This window comes from Caloenas nicobarica, chromosome 2 (genome assembly GCF_036013445.1).
Source record: "Caloenas nicobarica isolate bCalNic1 chromosome 2, bCalNic1.hap1, whole genome shotgun sequence".
Classification (NCBI taxonomy): Eukaryota; Metazoa; Chordata; class Aves; order Columbiformes; family Columbidae; genus Caloenas; species Caloenas nicobarica.
This window is the reverse complement of record NC_088246.1, coordinates 147,992,772-148,012,651: the sequence shown is the minus strand read 5'-3', so window position 1 is coordinate 148,012,651 and position 19,880 is coordinate 147,992,772. Positions and strand designations below refer to the sequence as shown.

General features: G+C 33.8%; 1 protein-coding gene across 4 annotated transcripts in view; it reads left to right on the top strand.

Annotated features, from left to right (window-relative positions):
- CSMD3 (CUB and Sushi multiple domains 3) overlaps positions 1 to 19,880 on the top strand; it is a 647,755-nt gene that overhangs the window by 582,702 nt on the left and 45,173 nt on the right. For all 4 annotated transcript variants that reach the window (XM_065630191.1, XM_065630190.1, XM_065630189.1 and 1 more), the window contains 4 exons: positions 8,074 to 8,247; positions 9,721 to 9,894; positions 12,609 to 12,794; positions 15,336 to 15,509. In XM_065630191.1, coding sequence (XP_065486263.1) covers positions 8,074 to 8,247; positions 9,721 to 9,894; positions 12,609 to 12,794; positions 15,336 to 15,509 — 708 coding nt within the window. The remainder of the gene's footprint in view (positions 1 to 8,073; positions 8,248 to 9,720; positions 9,895 to 12,608; positions 12,795 to 15,335; positions 15,510 to 19,880) is intronic.

The window sequence follows — 19,880 nt, the reverse complement described above, 5'->3', positions numbered from 1 at the left end:
TAACGTAATGTACAAAGCTTCATACTTTTTTTGGAGTCGTATCTAATTTTACTGAGTTCCTCTCAATTGTGTTGGTTGCATGACCGAATGTAACTTTAGAAGATGGTTAGACATCATATCAATGAAAACCATGTGAAAACTTGGTAAAAATATTATTTTCAACCAATTGTCAAACTCATTAGAGGGAAGATATCTTATACAAACTTTTTGTTGTTGTTGCTGTTGATTGGTAAACTTACTCCAGCTTTTCACATTTCTTTAAGTTGTTAATCTGTCCTCTTCAACTCAGCTGGACGACACTTAACCCTGATTTATTAATTCCTTCTTCTTTCTGAATTCCTCCTGACATCTAAACAGATCTGTTGATACTCACTCTCTTATTTACCAAAAAATATTACTGTCATTTACTACATATGTCCTAGGAAGAATTAGCAATTGCTGAAATGACAGGTGGGTTCAGTTCTGTAAGTTAGTATTAAATTTGAACTCAAGAGAAACAATTTAATTTTTAAAGGTCAGTAAGATCTCATATTTTGTTGTAAATCTTGATATTATTAAAGGATGTTATATTTAGTTCACTTGGAGAACTAAACAGACCTTTATAAAATGCTAAGTTTCCATATGAATTAAAATGCAAGAATGAAGAATGGCATTGACCTGATCAATAAGACATACAGACATTTGTTTCCAATACATAACTAATTCTAGAAGAGTTTTCAATAAAGACAGACAGGTAGCAGAAAAAAGCTATTTGTGTTAGAGTGAGTATTAAATGTCAACACTCGCCATATTATAGTATCAAGAACGTTTCATCGCTTCTCCTAAGAGAAACAGTAAACCTCACATATTGTGGCTTTGCATTAGCAAATAATCCAGCAGAAAGGCACATATCATGACACAAATAATTTGTTGTGAAATCTTTATATCTGCATTACGTATGGTTCAGAGAATTTTCCTTGGACAGTGTCTGGTCTAGTCCTCTGGGCTGAGTGTTATTACTTGTAGGGTTCTAAGTTGTCAAAAGCACCTGTCAATAATTTTGACCCCTTTGCCTCCAAAAGGAGGCTTCATGCACCTAGAGTTGAGCTTCTCAATGTGCTTCCTCTGAAAGGAAGCTAATTTTTTCATATCAAGACCACTCATCACATTTAAAAGTTGCAAGGAGGATGTGAACAAAAATGTTAATGTAGACACAACCTGAGACTTGTTAGCTGAAAAAATTTTACTCCAGTTTTACTCAAATCTCTCTTCCTTTTTTTTTAATATAAAAATACAAATTCCAAACACTAATGAGTCATTTGTGACAGCCTGCTTCTCACAGAGAAATACAGTGACATATGAGAAAAATGTTACCCAATAGCTCTGTACAGAGCAATGCTGTCGAGGTGGTAAAAAGAGTAGGAGACGTACCAGCTGGGGCAGAGCAACCATGTAAGCTGATAGCGAAGAATATGCAGTACATGAATCAATCAGTGCTGTGGAGAGGTGTGTGGGACAGGTAAGAATCTGCCATTTAGTTCCTCCAGTCCATTCGTAACTGAAAGATAATGTGATAAGGGATAAAAAGCTTTTTTTTCATAAGACCAGTTTACAAGATGTGTGTACATTAGTGAATGAAGGAACCAGTGGGGAGGTTAGATAATCATCCTGAACATACCATGCATCCTGAACAGTTTTAGTACAGCTTGAAGATCTGGTAAGTTGAGGAACTACTGAAACTAACAAGAAAGACACCAAACCCTGTTTTGTCCACGGTTGGGCCAGTGTCATTTCGATACTGTGATTTTCTACAGAAGATGATGTTTGTGAACTGAAGGATGTAAAAGAAATATATCTTTATGAGAAATGCAAGCCCTGTAGTAGAAAAAGAAATTCCAGCAAATAATTCTTCCCTGCTCAGCTGAGGTCATCTTGACAGGTTAGTTAACTTTTTTGAATAACCCAAATCTCTTTTTGCAATAATATATTGATATGTAGATTTCTTTCACTTCTAGGCTCACGTTGGACATTTCTGACAGCTAAAATAAGCATAGACATGTTTTTTGCCATTTAATGTAAAGATTCTCTATTCATTTATTCCTCTTCTTGTATCTCTGAGAGTAACCTTCAGAAAAGAAACCTCATTTGCAGCTGAGGTTTCAAAGGTTCTGACACTAAGTTATTATGCTCATTCTTCATTGCTAGAGCTGGTTTTCATGTCGAGTTAGGTAATTTATTTGGTGCTCACACATTATTAATACCCTTCATTCCTACTTTTTGACTAATTTTGTTTCTTAATAATATTTCATGTAGTTATTCATCTCAAGCTTTGCTAGACTGGAAACTGAGAATGTTACTGTGCTTATTTACCCTCTCAAATCTACTACCCAGTAAAACATTCACATTTAATCTCTTTCTTTGTAGCATTCACTAATTGCCTTTATTAAAGTGATATCTTTTAATTCAGGATTATAAATTACAGGTTAGATTAAGACCTGGAGGTCTCAACTGGATTCATAGAACAGTTGCACAGGTCTTTTGCATCTGTATCATAGAAAAGATGGAACTACACCCAGTTTTATCATACAGCACTAAAATAAAGTCATTGACAACAATGCTATCCTGAAAACAATCTAGAATAGCCTAGTCTAAAACAGTCTAGAATCCTAACCTAGTGTGAAGTCAGCTGTTTACTGTTAGAGTGTTAGAGTATTCCTTGCCCCATTCCTCCAGTAATAGTAATTATGATAACCTAATTGTTGCAAATCATTGAATGGAAGTTTTGCAAAACATTTGCTAGTTTTATTTCAGCTTTTCTTCTATCCATAACTCAGTTTTTAATGTAGTGTAGTAAATGTTCTCTTTGCTATGTTTCTATTTGGCAATGTACCATGCAAGGCTGTATTTTTTTTCTCTCATTCATTCTGATAAATGCAGATCAGAAGTACAGTATTTATCTTACTGCTTGAACCACTTCCTCTGTCCCACATTTCGCACAAAGCTTACATGATTGTTTTTCTTTTTTGTTTTCAATAGCCTTCTAAGGTGACTTCAACAGTTTTATATTTACTTGTAATTGATCTTAGAATCAGAATATTACTTTGAGTATAAAAAGTGATATTCCATTTGATAATAAAAATATATTAAGTATTTTATCCGTAATAAGTAAACAGTCCATGATTTATTGGCTGTTTAAACAGGACTGTAAATTGGTAATAGAATCAGTATTTCTTAAATGCTTTCTCATATATTTGCAAAATAAATTTCCTGACAAAAAAGATAAATAACATAACCAGGAGACAACATTGTTGCTCAGTATTTGAACCATTATTTTCCCAACAGTACTCTTAGGTTTTTCTCAGCAGTTTTTGTGTTCTACTTCCTTGTCTTTTTGCATCTGTTTTCAATTTTTTGCTATATTTTTTCCTGCAGAGTTTGTTCGTATTTACAGACAGCTCTCTCAATATGATACCTGGTTTTCATTATTTGCATTCAGTCCCCAGTGAAAACACTCCACCTCCAGAGCTTAGCTCCTGAATAGTTTTGTATCTGGATTGCATTTAGGAGGAATAATTTAGCTATTTCATTGCAAAGGACAGTTAGCCACACCTTTTGGTTATATTGAATGAAGGCTATGTATTACAACAATCAGTTTTATCATTTTATTCAGTTTCATTATACCAAATTTCACAACTACAATATTCCTCTTCCATAATGACTTAATTGGGGTAAATATTTATCAAATGAGAACAGATTTCAAATTATGTCCCTTTATACCTTTGCAATACTGTTTGCAGTAGTGAAATTGTATGTTGCTCCTTGTTTATACCAGTGTGACAAAACTGACATCAATTACGTATTAAAAGTACATGATATATATATAATACAAGTCAGTGGAAAAATATTTTAGGGATAGAGCTGTGAGATAAAATGGAAGAACAATCTTTGTTGCCATTGTACAAGAAGAATGTCTCATTCAGAAACAAAGGCAGTTTCTCAGAAAACTACACGTGTACTATTTCTTTTTCTCAGACTACCAAAGAATCAGCAGTAATCTGAAAGGTTTGAAAACTTTCCACATTCACAAAAAACCCTTCAAAACCCTAAACTCACTATTTATATATGTATATATATGCACCTATATATATAGATGCAAGCACATAATACACAAAGCATCAAAGGCTACGGAATGGCACTTTGAAAATCCATTTCAGAATGTTAAAAATGGGAAGTAAATATCTTTATTTTTCACAAATCCCTTAAAATAAGACTTTAAAAGGAAAGTCCTGAAAAACAACAGCAGAACTGATCATAAAAGCTACCAGGATATACAGTAATGAATATCAGCATGTCCTTAATGTATAATGAACAGTTTGGAAATCTTCACAGGCATCTTAAGATGCCTGTTTTTTTCTTTTTTTTGAGTTTGGAGAAGTAGTGATAGCAACTATTATAAGTGAAAGGTCTATCTATACTTCCTCTGAGGGAGACCAGCTCTGTGGCTGTGTGAAAGAGAATGGGAAAATAAAGGAAACAAAGAAAAAAACTTCTGGAAAATATTAGTGAGTCTCTGACTTCATTGCAACTTAAGGAATTTATTCAGCTGCATAAATTAGTGAAAATTTCAGTCATGTTCCCAAAGGTTCTCTTAACAACAACTATGTATACCACTACATACACTTTCGGTGGAAAACATACAAAACAACTTACCACATGCAATGACATGACAAATGGTATTTTGAAAATGAAGCAAATACATCTGAACCCATCAGGGTTTTGTTTTGTTTTGGGAGAGTGCATAGCTGGTGTTTGTTTTGAAGTTTTTTTTAATGTCTCAGTCAGACAAAACTTCCCCTGGAAAGCAGAGTGAACACTGGAGACGAATGCTGCAAATCTCAAATGGTTTTCATTTGTTTTTAAAATTTAGATGAAAAATGTGTCACAAGTCTGGCATATCCTGTTTTAAAAGGATATTTAATTCCTTAACACTGTCAGTATAAGTTTATTTAGAACTCTGTTGTGATAGAAATCCCGTTTTGTAATAGTCTTCATAAATTTAGATTCCTTTATTTTTTAGTTTAGAAAACTTACATATCCCTGGGGAGGTTGTTTCAGTGGATGTTTGTTCTCACTGTAAAATGTTGGGATAAAACCTCTCCCAGTGAAACTTCTACCCATCACCCCTTGTCCTCTCCATGTGAGTCCTTGCGAAGAGAAAGTATTCATCCTCTTTCCTGTGATGAGGTCCCCCCAGAGCCTTCTCTTCTCTAGGGACTAACGCCCTCAGCCTTTCCTCACAGGGCAGATTCTCCAGTCCTTCAACTATCTTCAAGGCCCTGCTTTGGACCCTCTCTAGTCTGTCTGCATCTTTCTTCAGTGGTGGGGACAAGAATGGACACAGGACTCCAGATGCAGCCTGACAAGCACTGAGTGGGATGATTGCATCTCTGTCTTTGATAGCAATGTCCCTGCACACAAGGCCCAGAATCCAATTTGCCTTTGTTGCTGCAGGGTGCACTGCTGACTTATGTACAGCTTGTTGTCTGCCAGGACCCTCAGGTCCCTTTCAGTATACCTGCTACTCAGCCACACAGATTCTAGCCAGTACTGGGATCTTTGATTATTCCTTCCCAGGTGTGGGACCGTGCAGGTCTCTCTGTAAGATGGCTTTCCCTTCTGACATGTTCAACTCACCACCCAGTCTGGTGCCATCAGCAGACTTGGTGAGGGTGCTTTCAATCCCATCATCGAGATCATTTATGAAGATGTTGAACAGCATGGGACCCACTATTTATCCCTGCGGATCCCACTTGTGACAGGCTGCCAGCCTGAGTAAAAACCATTGATCACTGTCCTCTGAGTGTGGCCTGTTAGACAATTATTTACCCATCTTGCAGACCACCCACCCAATCTGTACCTTGCCTGTTTGTCCAGGAGAAGGCTGTGGAAAAAAGTGTCTATTGCTTTACTGAAGTCCAAAGAAAAAGAAAAGAGTAAAAAGAGAAGAAAGCAAAAAAAGAAACTAAAAGTCAAAACAAGTTGTCAAACCTAGGGTCTGAGAGGTTTATGACAATGAGAGGAAGTAGGCTGAGAGGATGGGAATTCCAAGTGATTTTAAATTTTCTCAAGCTACACAGAGATGTTCATGGAAGACCTATGGATGATTTACAATAAATTTTTCACCTGTTGCAGCTGTGGTTTGTTTGTTGTTTTTTGTTGGTTTTGTTTTGGTTTGGTTTTTAATGTCCATGCACAGCTGTAGAAACTATAGTGTCATCTTAGTCACCTGATGTGTTGAATTACTTCGGTTTTATTCCCTCTGCGCAGAAGAGCTTGACATTTCTGGTGATTCTTCTTTTACTCTACTGCCATAAAGCAACACTATAACAATACTAAAATTTTAATTAACAACAAGGTGAAATTTTGTAATTAAATGCAATTAGAAAATTATTTCCTTGAACATGATCTGAATCACTGCAAATTATCTGGTTGCACTTCTGATAGAAACTGAACTTCTCCATCTTGGTTTTTACTCCTCATCTGGTTAGTCCTATTATCATCACAAATGGGATAGAATTGGGTAATTGGGCCCTTTGTGTCGTGTTCAAGAAAGTCTACTATGTACTGAACAGAGTACAACTTTCCTGGAGAATCAAGAAGTACTCTGACAAAAATTTTATAAACATCTATTATGCTATCTTATCCTAGAAAATGTAAAACAAATTTCAAGTACACCTAGTCCTTATGTAACACTGAGGGAAATGGGGAGGAGACAAACAGGGGTGAATATACACTTTAATAGTGCCAGATTTGTACTCCTGTTCCTTGTACAGAAGTCATACTGCACTCAACAATTTAATCTGTGTGAAGGTACACATACAGCCTATATTGTGAATTTGGATGCTTTTATCATGATTCATACAATAAAATACTATATGAGGCTTAAGATGTCAGATGCAAGTTATAAGAAAATCTGAGATTTGATTTTTTTTTTAATAAGAATTTTCTAGCCCTGAAAGAATGCAGCAAAATGCAGAAAGTTACATCAGAGTATTATAAACAAAGTTCAAGGAAAAAACAATCCAAACTATATTGCTTCTAAATGTCCTTTCTTCTTAGCAACCCCATGTTTTGGGGGTTTGTTTGTGGGATTTGTTTGGGTTTTATTTGGGTTTTTTTGTGTTTGTTTGTTTGGGTTTTTTTTGTGGTCTCCATGAGGTCAACCATTCTCAGGGGACTTTAGATTACCACAGTTAGCTGAATCACAGTGCCCATTTTCTAGAATTCATTAAGAAAAATAGTAACAAATGACACATGGTTCATTCTTTTTCCCAGCCTCTCTCTAGATTTAATGTCTGTTTGTGACTTTCATAGTGTAAATAAATGATTTCATATATTTCGAGAATACAGGGTAGAAGATTAGACCAAGATGAAGAAAGGGTTTTGGTTGCAGGACATTTGGATGTAGTTACACAGACTGCCTTTAGCTCAAACATCTCCTTTGAAAACAATAGGGCAGAAAGAATGGAAAACAATCCAGAGAGTCAGATTCCAACAATAAATTGTCCAAGTTCATTTGTTTCCATTGTAAGAAGGCTGTATTTATAATAGCCACATGGATTGATATTTATAATATTATTTTTATTTGCATTTATATGCATTTTTATATACTGGTATAATGGTGTAATGTTAACTTTATTAAGTTTAGTCTTAATCAAAATAAAACTAAGGGGAATAATATAGAATTTTATAGATTTTAATAAAAAGGAGTTACTCATAATTTTTGAAAAGAAATTTGGTAACATATTTGACATTTAATCTCTTTGTTACACTGTCTTTCTGTAATTTTTTTTACGTGTCCTACCTATACAAATATGATGCTGCAGTTTCGCTCAAGTTAAAAAAATAAACCTTTGAATTAATTCCATAAAAAACATTGAAAGATATTATATATTTTAATTATGGAGGTATATTTAAAATTTATCTGGCATATTTACTGATCATTTTTACTGTTTTGTTTGTTTTGTTGGTTGTTTTTTGTTGTTGTTTGTTTTGGTTTGGTTTTGTTTTGTTAATTTACTTTGAAAAACCTAGCTGGTCACTGTGGTATTCCAGATCTTATAGTCAATGGTCAAGTAATTGGAGAAAATTATGGATATAGAGACACAGTCGTATACCAGTGCAGTCCTGGTTTTCGGCTGATTGGTTCTTCTGTACGAATATGTCAACAGGATCACAACTGGTCTGGTCAACTTCCATCCTGTGTGCGTAAGTAAGCATGGCAACACATACAGATTTATGTTACAGGATAGATATTTAGGAATAGCTCCACTTCAGATGAAAGGCTCAAATGAAGTGTAGAAAAATAGTCTCACATTTATTTATTTGTTTAACTTTAGTTGTTTTATTTGAATTCTTGTGATTATGTGTTTAAATTTAATGATTCTGACTTTTCACTTATGAATTCACCATTCTTTGTGCTTGTACAGTGGGCAGACATGTTACTACTGTTGTGTATTAGTACTGAATGTGTGTGGGTATTATTCAAAATTTTATTCAAATTTCATACATCTATTTACACAATAATTATTTTTATTGTTAGTGTATGTATATTAAAAAACATCTCCGTAGGCTGAATGCATATCTTTGCTTGACAGTTTTACAAATGTTCACAGTTTAATGTACGATGCCAATTACTCTTTTGGGGAAAAAATGCAACTCCTTATACACAAATTTCTTATACCAGTAACATAAAGATAATATATGTAATTAAAGTAACTTAGTGATGTTAATGGAACATACAGAATTGAATTTAACTTTCATTCATAGAATATATAGCAACTTTTTTGTGGGGGATTAGTATGCTATACTAGAGGTTAAGGTTTGATGTTGCTTAAAAAATTTTTTTTAGTTTAAATGAATTGGTTTATTTTGTCATAAGTCTATTCTACACAGAGAATAAGAAAGTGTATTTGTCAGACATAATGAGATTAATTTACAAAAATAATGAAGTTTCTAAAGTTATAAAAATTTGAGAGTTAACTAATTTATTCTGTGATTTTTTTTCATTTTAAATTACTGATGAACATTTTATTTATCAACAATTGGAGTTTGTTAAAACATAGAAGATAATATTTACACATTTTTGAATTATTTTAGGAAAATTAATTTGTGCTTTATTTTCTTACTATTTTTGCATCTGGTCTTCGTGGGCAAATAAAAGGAACTTTACCTCCTGTAGCCAGGTTTTATATAAATACAATAAAAGTTTCACAATGCCCGTAATGTTTAATATATGCAGTCATAAATTTATAACTTCACAAAGTACTTAGGCCTCAAAGATAAAACAAAGTGTGTTGATGCTAAAACATATTTGTAAGAAATAATACCTGAGGAACAAACTCACTGAAATATTTCCTTTCAGTTTCAGACTATATGTGATGAATATCAAGTGCTTGCTTTTCTTCTGATTCTTCAGAAAAGTTTTCTTCATTTGCCTTGATTACTGCATGGCAAAATCTATTCAATATATTTAAATATTTAAATAAGTGTTTGAACATTTGCTAAAATATGTCTTAGTTCTTATTCAGTTCAGAGAAATGTGAATCTTTCATGGAAAGCACTATCTTATCAAAACTTTACTGTTATATGATTATTGTAATGATTACTATATCATAAATCATGAAAAGCGTAACAGCATGTTCTGTTTGGTTTCTGCTTTTTTGTTTTGTGCTGTGCTAGCTGTTAGCTGTGGTCACCCTGGTAGTCCTATTTATGGAAGAACAAGTGGAAATGGTTTTAACTTCAATGATGTTGTGACATTCTCGTGTAATACTGGGTATGTTATGCAAGGACCAACCAAAGCACAGTGTCAGGCTAATAGGCAGTGGAGCCATCCACCTCCAATATGCAAAGGTAGGAATGCAAACATTTGCAGGTTTTTCAAACTTATTTGGAAAATTAAGGCTGAAAAAATAAGCTGAAGGTAAAGGGACACTATCAAGACAAAATTATGCCTCTAACAAACAGGCATCAAATTATTAAAGATGTTTCAGGATTCTATGATTTTTCAGTCAGGTACGTTCTACATTCAGGTTGCCAGGATACTTGTTGCAGAGAAACTTTCTTATGTGTCTGTATTTTGTATTGATTTTTTTTTAATTGTTTCTACAAGTTCCTTAAGCAAAATTATGCAGAGATAATTAAAAGCTTAAATCCTCAAATAATGTTCTCTTCATTTTTAGCCCACAGAAGGCAATGTACTTGGTTTCCCTTTTACATTTCCATTGATCACGACTTCTAAATTTTATTCTGTTATTGTAATCAATTTGGATTGGTTCTCAACACTTCTAGATATTATATTTAAATTTATTTCACTGAAAAGAGTATTATGAAATTAGCTATGTTTGAGTTTCCATAAGCACTTTTAGAAATGCTTTATCACCATTGTCCTTTTTAAGTCTGCTGTTATGTGCTTCTTAAATGTTTTAATTGTTCTGATTTTGAAAAATATACTTATTGCTATAACCTGCTCGCACATATTCCAAAATTGTATTGATTCTTTTTCAGCATCTTCCAGCAGCTTCTGTGGATTTTTATCAGTACATAGCCTAAGTCATGTTATGTATTTCTAACAATTTTATATACTGTATTTTCCTTCCAATAGGTTTTTTACACTTTCCTTTTGTCACTTTGCCTTAAACGATGCTGCCAAATACTTTACAGAACTGAAATTTCCAAGGACATTTTGCTCATGAGAAGTTATTATTTTTAAAATTTACAATATTAAACATGTGTTGTTTATTAAAGATACCTAATAAATCTCATCTTCAGTCTAGCTGCTATAAATCACCTCAGTGTTCTGGTGTTGCAGAATAATGTGCCAAACTGCCTGATATGTTATTGGCCTGTAGAAATCAGTAAATAAAGTGATCAGATTATTCTCTGAAATTTTGCATAGTCCTGAAATCTTCTATTGGTTTTAGAACGAACTTTAAGAATAAAAAGAAGCATCTTTGTGTAGAAAATTATTAGTGATGTCTGCAATGTGTAGTGAAATCAATTCTAATTTATACTATTTTGTTCTATTTGCATTGAAGTTGAATTAAAAAAATTAAAAATATGTTACCTTGCATATTTGTATACTGCCTTAATTGCAAGACTATATAGAAGGCTTCAGTCCTTTGAGAAAGCTGAATTTGCAATTGCCATATGAATTCAGCAGTGCACTTGCTGTTGTTACATTGTCTACAATTTTGCTGAAGTATAGCCAACTATAATAATAGTGGAAAACTATTGGAATGGTCAAAGCTGCTTGTATTTTCTTTCAGGCATTCACTACTCCAGATTTATTAATAAATAATTTTCATTACTTAAGTACATGCTTAATAATGTGAAGATGAATGTTCATATGTTATAAAACATTTGTCTACAAAAATGAAATCGGATAGAAATACAGCTCAGATTTTCCTCTGGGAAAAAAATAATAAATTTTCAACAGTGTCCATCAATATAACTGAAAAAAATGATCTGTCATTTAAGAAGTCAAATCCAACCATAAAGTTACTTCTATCAGCAAAAAATGTATGTATTCTAGTCTTATGTTACCAATATTTGAGAACTCCTAGGAGGAGCACATAAACAGATTCCAACATTTAGGATAGCAACTAGAGAGAGTAGGTGAGCCATAAAATGACTGCATTGACAGATCTAGGTAGGAAAAATTATCTTAAATTGCATCTGGTGATAGCTTTGTTTTATTTTTAGACTACACAGCTTTTTAGCATATTTTGATACTTTTGTGTACACACAAACATGCACATACACACACAGATGTGTAAATTTGCACACAGATACATACACATGTATGCATATATACATGCAACTGATTATAATATAGGAATAGTAATTTTTACATGAACTCTAGTTTTCTAGAGACACTTTGAGTAGGTAATGATGGCTATACTTGACCAGAGAAGTCTATTGCATGGAAACTTAAAAAAATCTCCATGAACCCCCAGATAAGTAGATAGCTGCAAGTTGCAAAAAAGGTGAAAAAAAAAAATCAACTTCAGTGATTTTCCAACATATGAATCCTAAAGTAGTTGAGGACTCAAAAAAACCCATCAGTATTCTTAACTATCAAAGTATACCCCTATTTTTAAAGGTACATACTCATTTGTTGGGATATTTCCCTATTTTAGCAGAATCACCAGTCTTACCCAACTGACCGTGTGCCCTTTAGCTCAAAACTTCTGGTGCAAGGGTGCACTACTATCAAAATGTTAGTATAGGAACAGAAATATATTTGCACGGCTGTGTGGGTTAGACCAAAGGCACATCCAGCCCCACTACCTGTTTCCAACTTTTGTTTTCGCTTTTAGTGGCAAATACTTTAACAGCAACATCACAGTCTGTGAAGAAATATTTCCTTTTCTCTTCGAGTTTAGCATCTCCCAGTTTTAGCATCTCCTGGTTTCGTATTAGCTTCCTAATTCAGTATCATTATATATAAATTCGGGGTACAACACATTGGAAGTTTCTCATACAACGAACAGGAGACCATTTAAAGACAGTTTTAGTAGGCTGTATTTGCGTAACTCTCAAATCTATGCTCTTTTTCTTTTTAGTGGTCAATTGTTCTGATCCTGGAATTCCTGCAAATTCCATAAGAGAAAGTAAAATTGAACATGGAAATTTCACATATGGCACAGTAGTATTTTATGACTGTAATCCTGGATATTTTTTATTTGGCTCTTCAGTTTTAATTTGTCAACCAAATGGCCACTGGGACAAACCTCTACCTGAATGCATTAGTAAGTAGATAATGTGTATTCTTCTGTAAAGAATGTGAACAAGATTAGGTATTATTTTACACAACATTTCCGTCAGTCTTATGACAGCAATTAGATTCATTGTATTTGTATACATTTGTGTGTGTGCAGTAACGATGGAAGATCTAAGTAGCAGCTGAAGTAATACAGTTATATTGTTATTGTATGCAGAAAATAACATAGAAGCCTTGGGAAATGCAATAACTGGAAAAATCATCTCTGAATACCTCAGCACAATGATCCCTGATAGCAGAGATCAAAGATAAAACATATCCATTGACTTTGCCAATATGTGGCCTCTATTAGCAACAAAGCTACAATCACATTGAAACTTAAAAATTATAGCACCCAATTATTGATACCATGCTACTTTCTGGACTTCTCTTGGGACAACAGCAAGATCAGTCTATCTATGAGGAGAGTAAGCAAATAGTAATGGCACTGTAGAGCACCAACAGTGTCCTCTGCATCATGTCCTCAGCTTACCACACTACCAGAGGTACCTGAACATCATAGTCATATGCAGCCTCGCCCCCAAGGAAGGCAAGTGGATCAACACAAGGAGTTTGTTTTTGTTCTGGCTTGACATGGGCAAATTTCTAACTATGATATAGATATATCCACAGATATTTCATAGGTTTTTAATTGGCTGGGACAGACGTTTTACCTAATTCTCTACAAGTCTATGAAAAATATTTTGGTTTAGGATCAAAATTTTTCTCTGAGAAAGGCTGAAAGCCTTGTTTTCTAGAGGTTAAAGGAAGACAGGCTAAGGGTTTCCTATTCAGGAAATATATTTACAATATTGTAGGTACTAGTTCTCAGTTCTACCTTGATTAGTCTTCCTTAATTGAGATTCCTCCAGTTCTGCTATTGTGTCTCCCCAGTTAAAAAAAAAAACAAAACAACTGAAACTTTATTTCTTCTTACTCTTAAAACCTTTAGTTCTGGAAGTTGTCCCTTTCATTGATGGAATAAGTAGCTCAACTGCAAGTCCGAGTTAAACTTATAACAAAGAGTTTAAGGGTTCAACATGAAGAGCAATGGAAAAGAAGTGGAAAGCTGGCTGGATGTTTTTCTTTGACCCAGGCTGGATTTTTTTTTTTTTTTGACCTAGCTGGTTTTCAATCTCTAGTCTCAAAGAAGATACCTTTTTTTAAAAATATTGCCAGCTTAATGCAGAAGAGACACAATAACAAAGGAAAAGTTGTTCACCTGTAAAGTTACTCAATTCTTTTGAAATGTGTTGTAGCTAAAGTACTTCTAGCTACTATCAATCCTATAAGAAGCAGAATGCAGCACTGGCCTGGATCATAATCCCCTTTCAACTCTCCTCCAGGGCATTTGCTACTTAAGTACATGTTGCTAGAAAGATACTTCAAATTTGAAATGTACTTGAAGTATTTGGACAATATACCTCAAAGAATTCCAATGACCATACCACGTTCTTCTGTAATGCAAAATATTCTCAATTGAGTTCTGATAGACATGCTCTGATTTGCTATTTTTAAGCTACTGAAGTGAGAGTACACAAAATCTGCAACTTCCAGGCCTGAAATCCAAATAAGGGGCACTAGTTTTTTGCTGGTATCTGTGCCATCCTTTCAGTAATTCTAACACCGCAGCTTGTCCTGACTTTCTTCCCACATAAGATGACATATACAGACATTCCCAGTTGTCAGATAGAATGATAAGAATTTCTGACAAGCATACACATTAAAGAAACTTCAAGTGTACTTTTTCATTCAGTACTCAATAATTAGGATATAATGTTTGTAAATTTAATTGGACTTTAATAACGTTTTAATTTTACTGATACATCACCATATTTGACCGGAAGAGAATGTGAATTTATACTTATTTCTGTTTTTCCAGAATGTTATGTATCTCATCCATAATCAGTATTAGCTGTATATTTTGGTTTTTGGGATTTTTCAGGGAAAAAGAAATAGCCATTGAAATTCTTCAAAGTTTCCTCTATATTAATTCCACGTGCAAGGGGTTTCTTTTGTACATTTTTGATATGTGCTCTTAATCTTAAAGACAGGCTAGCTATTTCTTTTCAATACATAACTTTGTTTCCATTGCATACGTTGTCCATGTAGATAATGTTCTGCATAATCATGCATAAGACCTTTTGTCATTTTGTTTTGGTCTTATGAAGATGCTTGTTTTGGTCTTTTTCTCTGAAGAGTAGATGTGTGAGTGTGTGTTTGTGTGTGTGTGTGTGTGTATGTGCACGTGTTCTTGCCATAAAGATCAACTTCATGAATGAGTGTCTTTCGATATCAATATCTATATCTAGAATACCTTTTTGACGTCTCTAAACATTTGTTTCACAGCTTTTGGTCTGTAATATTATATATTTTGCATTTCTAATCACATAATGTGCCCCACTCCCCCAAACCCTAAAAAGGTCAGCCTCTTCACAAAGTTTACGTATGGAGTAATGAAAATGATAGCTACAAACTGTTTGAGCAGTGATAATAACCTTTTTTTATCTCCAATAATTATGCATTGTAGTGATTGACTGTGGCCATCCTGGCGTGCCTCCTAACGCGGTCCTGTCTGGAGAAAAATATACGTTTGGGTCTACTGTTCATTATACCTGCACAGGTAGACGATCGCTGTTAGGGCAGTCATCTCGCACATGTCAGTTAAATGGACACTGGAGTGGATCTCTTCCTCATTGCTCAGGTAATATTTTTGAATTAATGAATGTGCTCTGGTTGTTTTGAATTTATTTTGAGTTTATCAGAAGGCCATTTTAAAATCTGGAAAACCATGTATAAAACTGAAGTACTGTCTCAATAGAAGTAAAAGTTAAAACTATTAGCAAGAAAATAATTTGTGAGAAGTAGGCTTTCTCAGTGACATTTAATATGAACAGGAAATTGCATATTCAATAGAATGTTAAAGGAACTGGTTTGTTTTGAAAATATTTTCTATGTTACTTATGGCAAGAGTATTACTTTCCACAAGGAAACCTTGCATCATTATCTCTTCAAGATGATGGTTGTTTTTTGGTGGTTGTTGTTGTTGTTGTTGTTTTTGTTTTAATTCCAAAGTATCTGCTGACTTTACATCCTAGGAATATAACTTAGTTACATAATACATTTGTCTTTATAATAAGGCCAAGTGGGTTCAACATAATTTCAGGATAGTATGCTCAGGTTTTGAGGGAACACTATGTAATCCTTGTAATAGATTAGCCTTCACTTGAAGTCAAGATATGTTTTCTGATCAGCTTAATGCTTAGGAAAAGTTCTATTTCAAAATTTCTGTTTGATTCAATTTAACAGCAATCATCAAGTGAAAAACAGAAATCCAAGTTACACAGAAATTTGGGATTTGCCTAAATCCCATTTCTCATCTTAGGGTATATAAACACGGATTGTGATAGAGGTTAATCATGTTGTCAGTTTCAATTCTCAATACTGGAGGGAGGTTATTTCTTGTAATCCTCATGTTTCCATTATATAGTTTAAACAAATCAGTGGGATTTTGGACCTTTTTCAGACCTATGTAATTCAGAGTACTTAGATATCTTCAAAGGCTGAAAATAAGAAGAAAACAAGTAACAAATTTCTTGTGTTACAGCTATGCCAAAGCAAGAGGTGCAAAATAACGAATATGTAAATCTGACTGTGCTGTTATACCAGTATCACACTAAAAATATGAGGTTCTTAAGAGCATCAGTAAATCTAGAATTATAGAACAGTTTGGGTCAGAAGTGACCTCCAAAAATCATCTAGTCCAAGCCCCCCAGTCATGGGCAAGGACATCTTCCACTAGAATAATGGAATAGTGGAATCACAGAATAGTTTGGCTTGGATAGGACGTCCATAGATGATCTAGTCCAATCCCCTTGCAATGTGCAGGGACATCTTCAACTAGATCAGGTTGCTCAAAGGAATGGGCTATCCACAACTTCTCTGGGCAGCCTGTTACAGAGCCTCACCACCCTCATCATACAGAAAATCATAGAATCATAGCATGGTTTGGATTGGAAGGGTCCTTTAAAGATCAGCTAGTTCCAACTCCCCTGCCATGGACTTGAACACCTTCCACTAGACCAGGTATGTCCAAACTAAACCTACCCTCTTTTCAGTTTCAGACTGTTGCCCCTTGCCCTGTCACCACAGGCCTTGGTAAAATGTCTCCATCATTCTTAGGTATTTTATATATTGAAAGGCTTCAATAAGGTTTCCCAGGAGCCTTTCCTTCTCCAGGCTGAACAACCTCAACTCTGTCAACCTATTTGCACAGGCGAGGTGTTCCAGTCCTCTGATCATTTTTATGACCTTCCTCTGGACCCACTCTAACAGGTCCATGTCCTTCTTGTGCTGGGGATCTCAGTACTAGATACAGTACTCTAGGTGGGGTGTTACATATTCCAAACCTTTTTCTTTTTTCCTCCTGCCTTCATGTCTTCAGTGCATTCAGATATAAACTGATTGTCAGCTACAGTTTCAGAATATGAATTTTTAATACCTATGACACATAAATGATTAAAAATTAATAACAAATATTAAAATAGTGCTTCTTGGTTAAAATCTTGCACTAAATTCTGAAAATAAGAATTTTTCGGTATCTGGGCATTCTACTGAAAACTTTTATGAAGTAGTTGCAGACAAGGACAACATAAATATTATTAACTTTTTCTATGAGTCCCTCTTCTTTCAATAATCTGCCATTACAACCTAAAATTTGGTGGAAACTAGAAAATGGGAACACCTAATTTAATCCCTAAACATTCTATCTTTAAAATCAGAGGGAAATTTGCTGCAATGGAAACAAAGATCAAGTTCATATAACCTACCATGTTTAGAACTATGCACTAGAAATAAAAGCTTAAGGCAAAATAATATTACTTAATAAAGAATGATATATTTATGCAAACTGCAAATGCAAACTAGGTTCATCAAAAATATTTTTACAGCTAGTATGCATGCATTTTTTGGGGGGCAAAAAATCCTCTTTAGATAAAATCTAAGGCTACTTATTGTAGTTTTCCATAGACTTCATAAGAAAAACAAACAAACAAACCCCCGATGAAATAACAAAATAAACAATCAAACATGCACAACCCCCCTCCACTAATTTGTGACTTAGGAAAAGAAAACAAAACAAAACAAAAGAAATAAACAAATGTCAAGGAATACAAATATGAAACCTGAAAATGTACATGAAGTATCTAAGAAACCTTGCTGATAAGAAGACTATTCTATAATCATCCTATTAAATTAAATAAGTGTTCAAATATCTTGCAATAAGCATTCATAAGTGACCTACATGAAAATAGGTGGTGTGGTTTTTTTTTTCTAATGACAATTGACAATTTTGGTACCCAGGGATAAGAAACTCTAATCAGATCTAATTAATTGTTCACAATACATGAAGAAACACTTTTTTGACATAGATTCAAATGTTAATCATAGGGAATCAAATTCTGACAGAAAACGAACTGTTGTTTTCTTTATCTGTACTGTACCAAACTATAATTCCAGCTTAAAAAACTTCAAGATTTTGACTTCAAAGCATATATCTGAAATCCTTTAAAAAAAATGTAGTTTACTGTGAAGAATTTCCATATTTTGTATCTGAAAACATGTGAAATCATTGGCTTTCATTACTAGACTTGATAACTTTATTTCTTCATTTTTAATGCACGTTAAAGCCTTAAACTTTGTATTTTTTTGTTGATGATATTAATAATTAATAATAAATAATGTTCAACTGACAAAAGACACAGTATGCTTGTCCTTTTCATATATGGAGAAGAATTCGAACAGAAAATGCTAAGTCAGCTAACATAATGTAACCAAATTTTGTCACATCATCCCTAAGACAGTTTCATTTTTGTTACATGGCACTTTCATGTTTCACATCCTAGACCTAGAAGGAATTGTCATGTCCCTTTGATATCTATTGGCACTCAGAAACACAGTTTTCGCTCATCACACGCATATCAGCTGGTGTCAGAAATCTGCAGCCACTTAGAATTTCTTGTAAGTGCAGCAATGGCTGTGTACTTACTGAAGTGGTCTAAATACCCTCCTTGTTATTAAGATTAAATGCCAGTTGAGAATTTGTTAAACATGTGGGTGAAGGATGGCTCATAACTGACTGTGAAAATCATTTATTTGAACCTCTGCATGAGGTAATAAAAATATGTTCTGTTATGATATCATTGATTATATCACTGTCACTTCATGATGTGATTAGTCATTTAGAAAAATAATTTCCGTAACCTTCAATCAAAAGAGATGGTGGTTAACCTCCCTAAGATTAAAAGGATAATAATTCCCAGTAATAATTAGGCTTTAGGAAAGAACATAGCATTTCATTTACAAGAGAGATATGCAATTTATACTTGGCATAGCAAAAAGCCTGTTTTCATTTTTTCATCATAAAATTATTTAGGCATAATGCCAAGTGACTTGCTGAAAACTGAGCTGTTATTGTAGACACTTTACAAGTACAGAATAATTTATAAGCCCAGCCCCTAATTCTTCCAGGTCCAGATAAATAATACTGGAAAATGAAAGATATGGATTCCCAAAAAAAAAAAACCAAGAAACAACACCTTGATCTAGGACATTTTTAAACTATTTTAAAAATATGTAGCAGACTATCTTCAAACTAGAGGGTTGTTGTCACCAAACTGTCTTGGACATGGAGCTTATAAAATTATTTTACTTACTATAATTTGGAACTATTTACAGTTTCTTTTTAAATAGGGCTGGCAGGCTGCTTTACTGATCTGTGTCACATAATGAAATGGATAAACAGAGAAGAACCTAAAATTTTGAGTCTATGATTTTGAACCAGACAGTCAGCTAGCTCTTATACTTACTTGAGTTTTATTATTTATTATTATTTATTATTTCTGAAAGCATCAAAATACATAGGACCATGTAATTTTGCACATACATTCTACAGAAGTTCACAATGTAATAAGCACGGCTGTGTTAGTTTGTTTGATTATTCTCAAATTAAAGGTGTTAGTTTAAGCTTGGTTAACTTAAGTAATGATAAAATTGGCTTCTGAAGTAGTAAGGATGG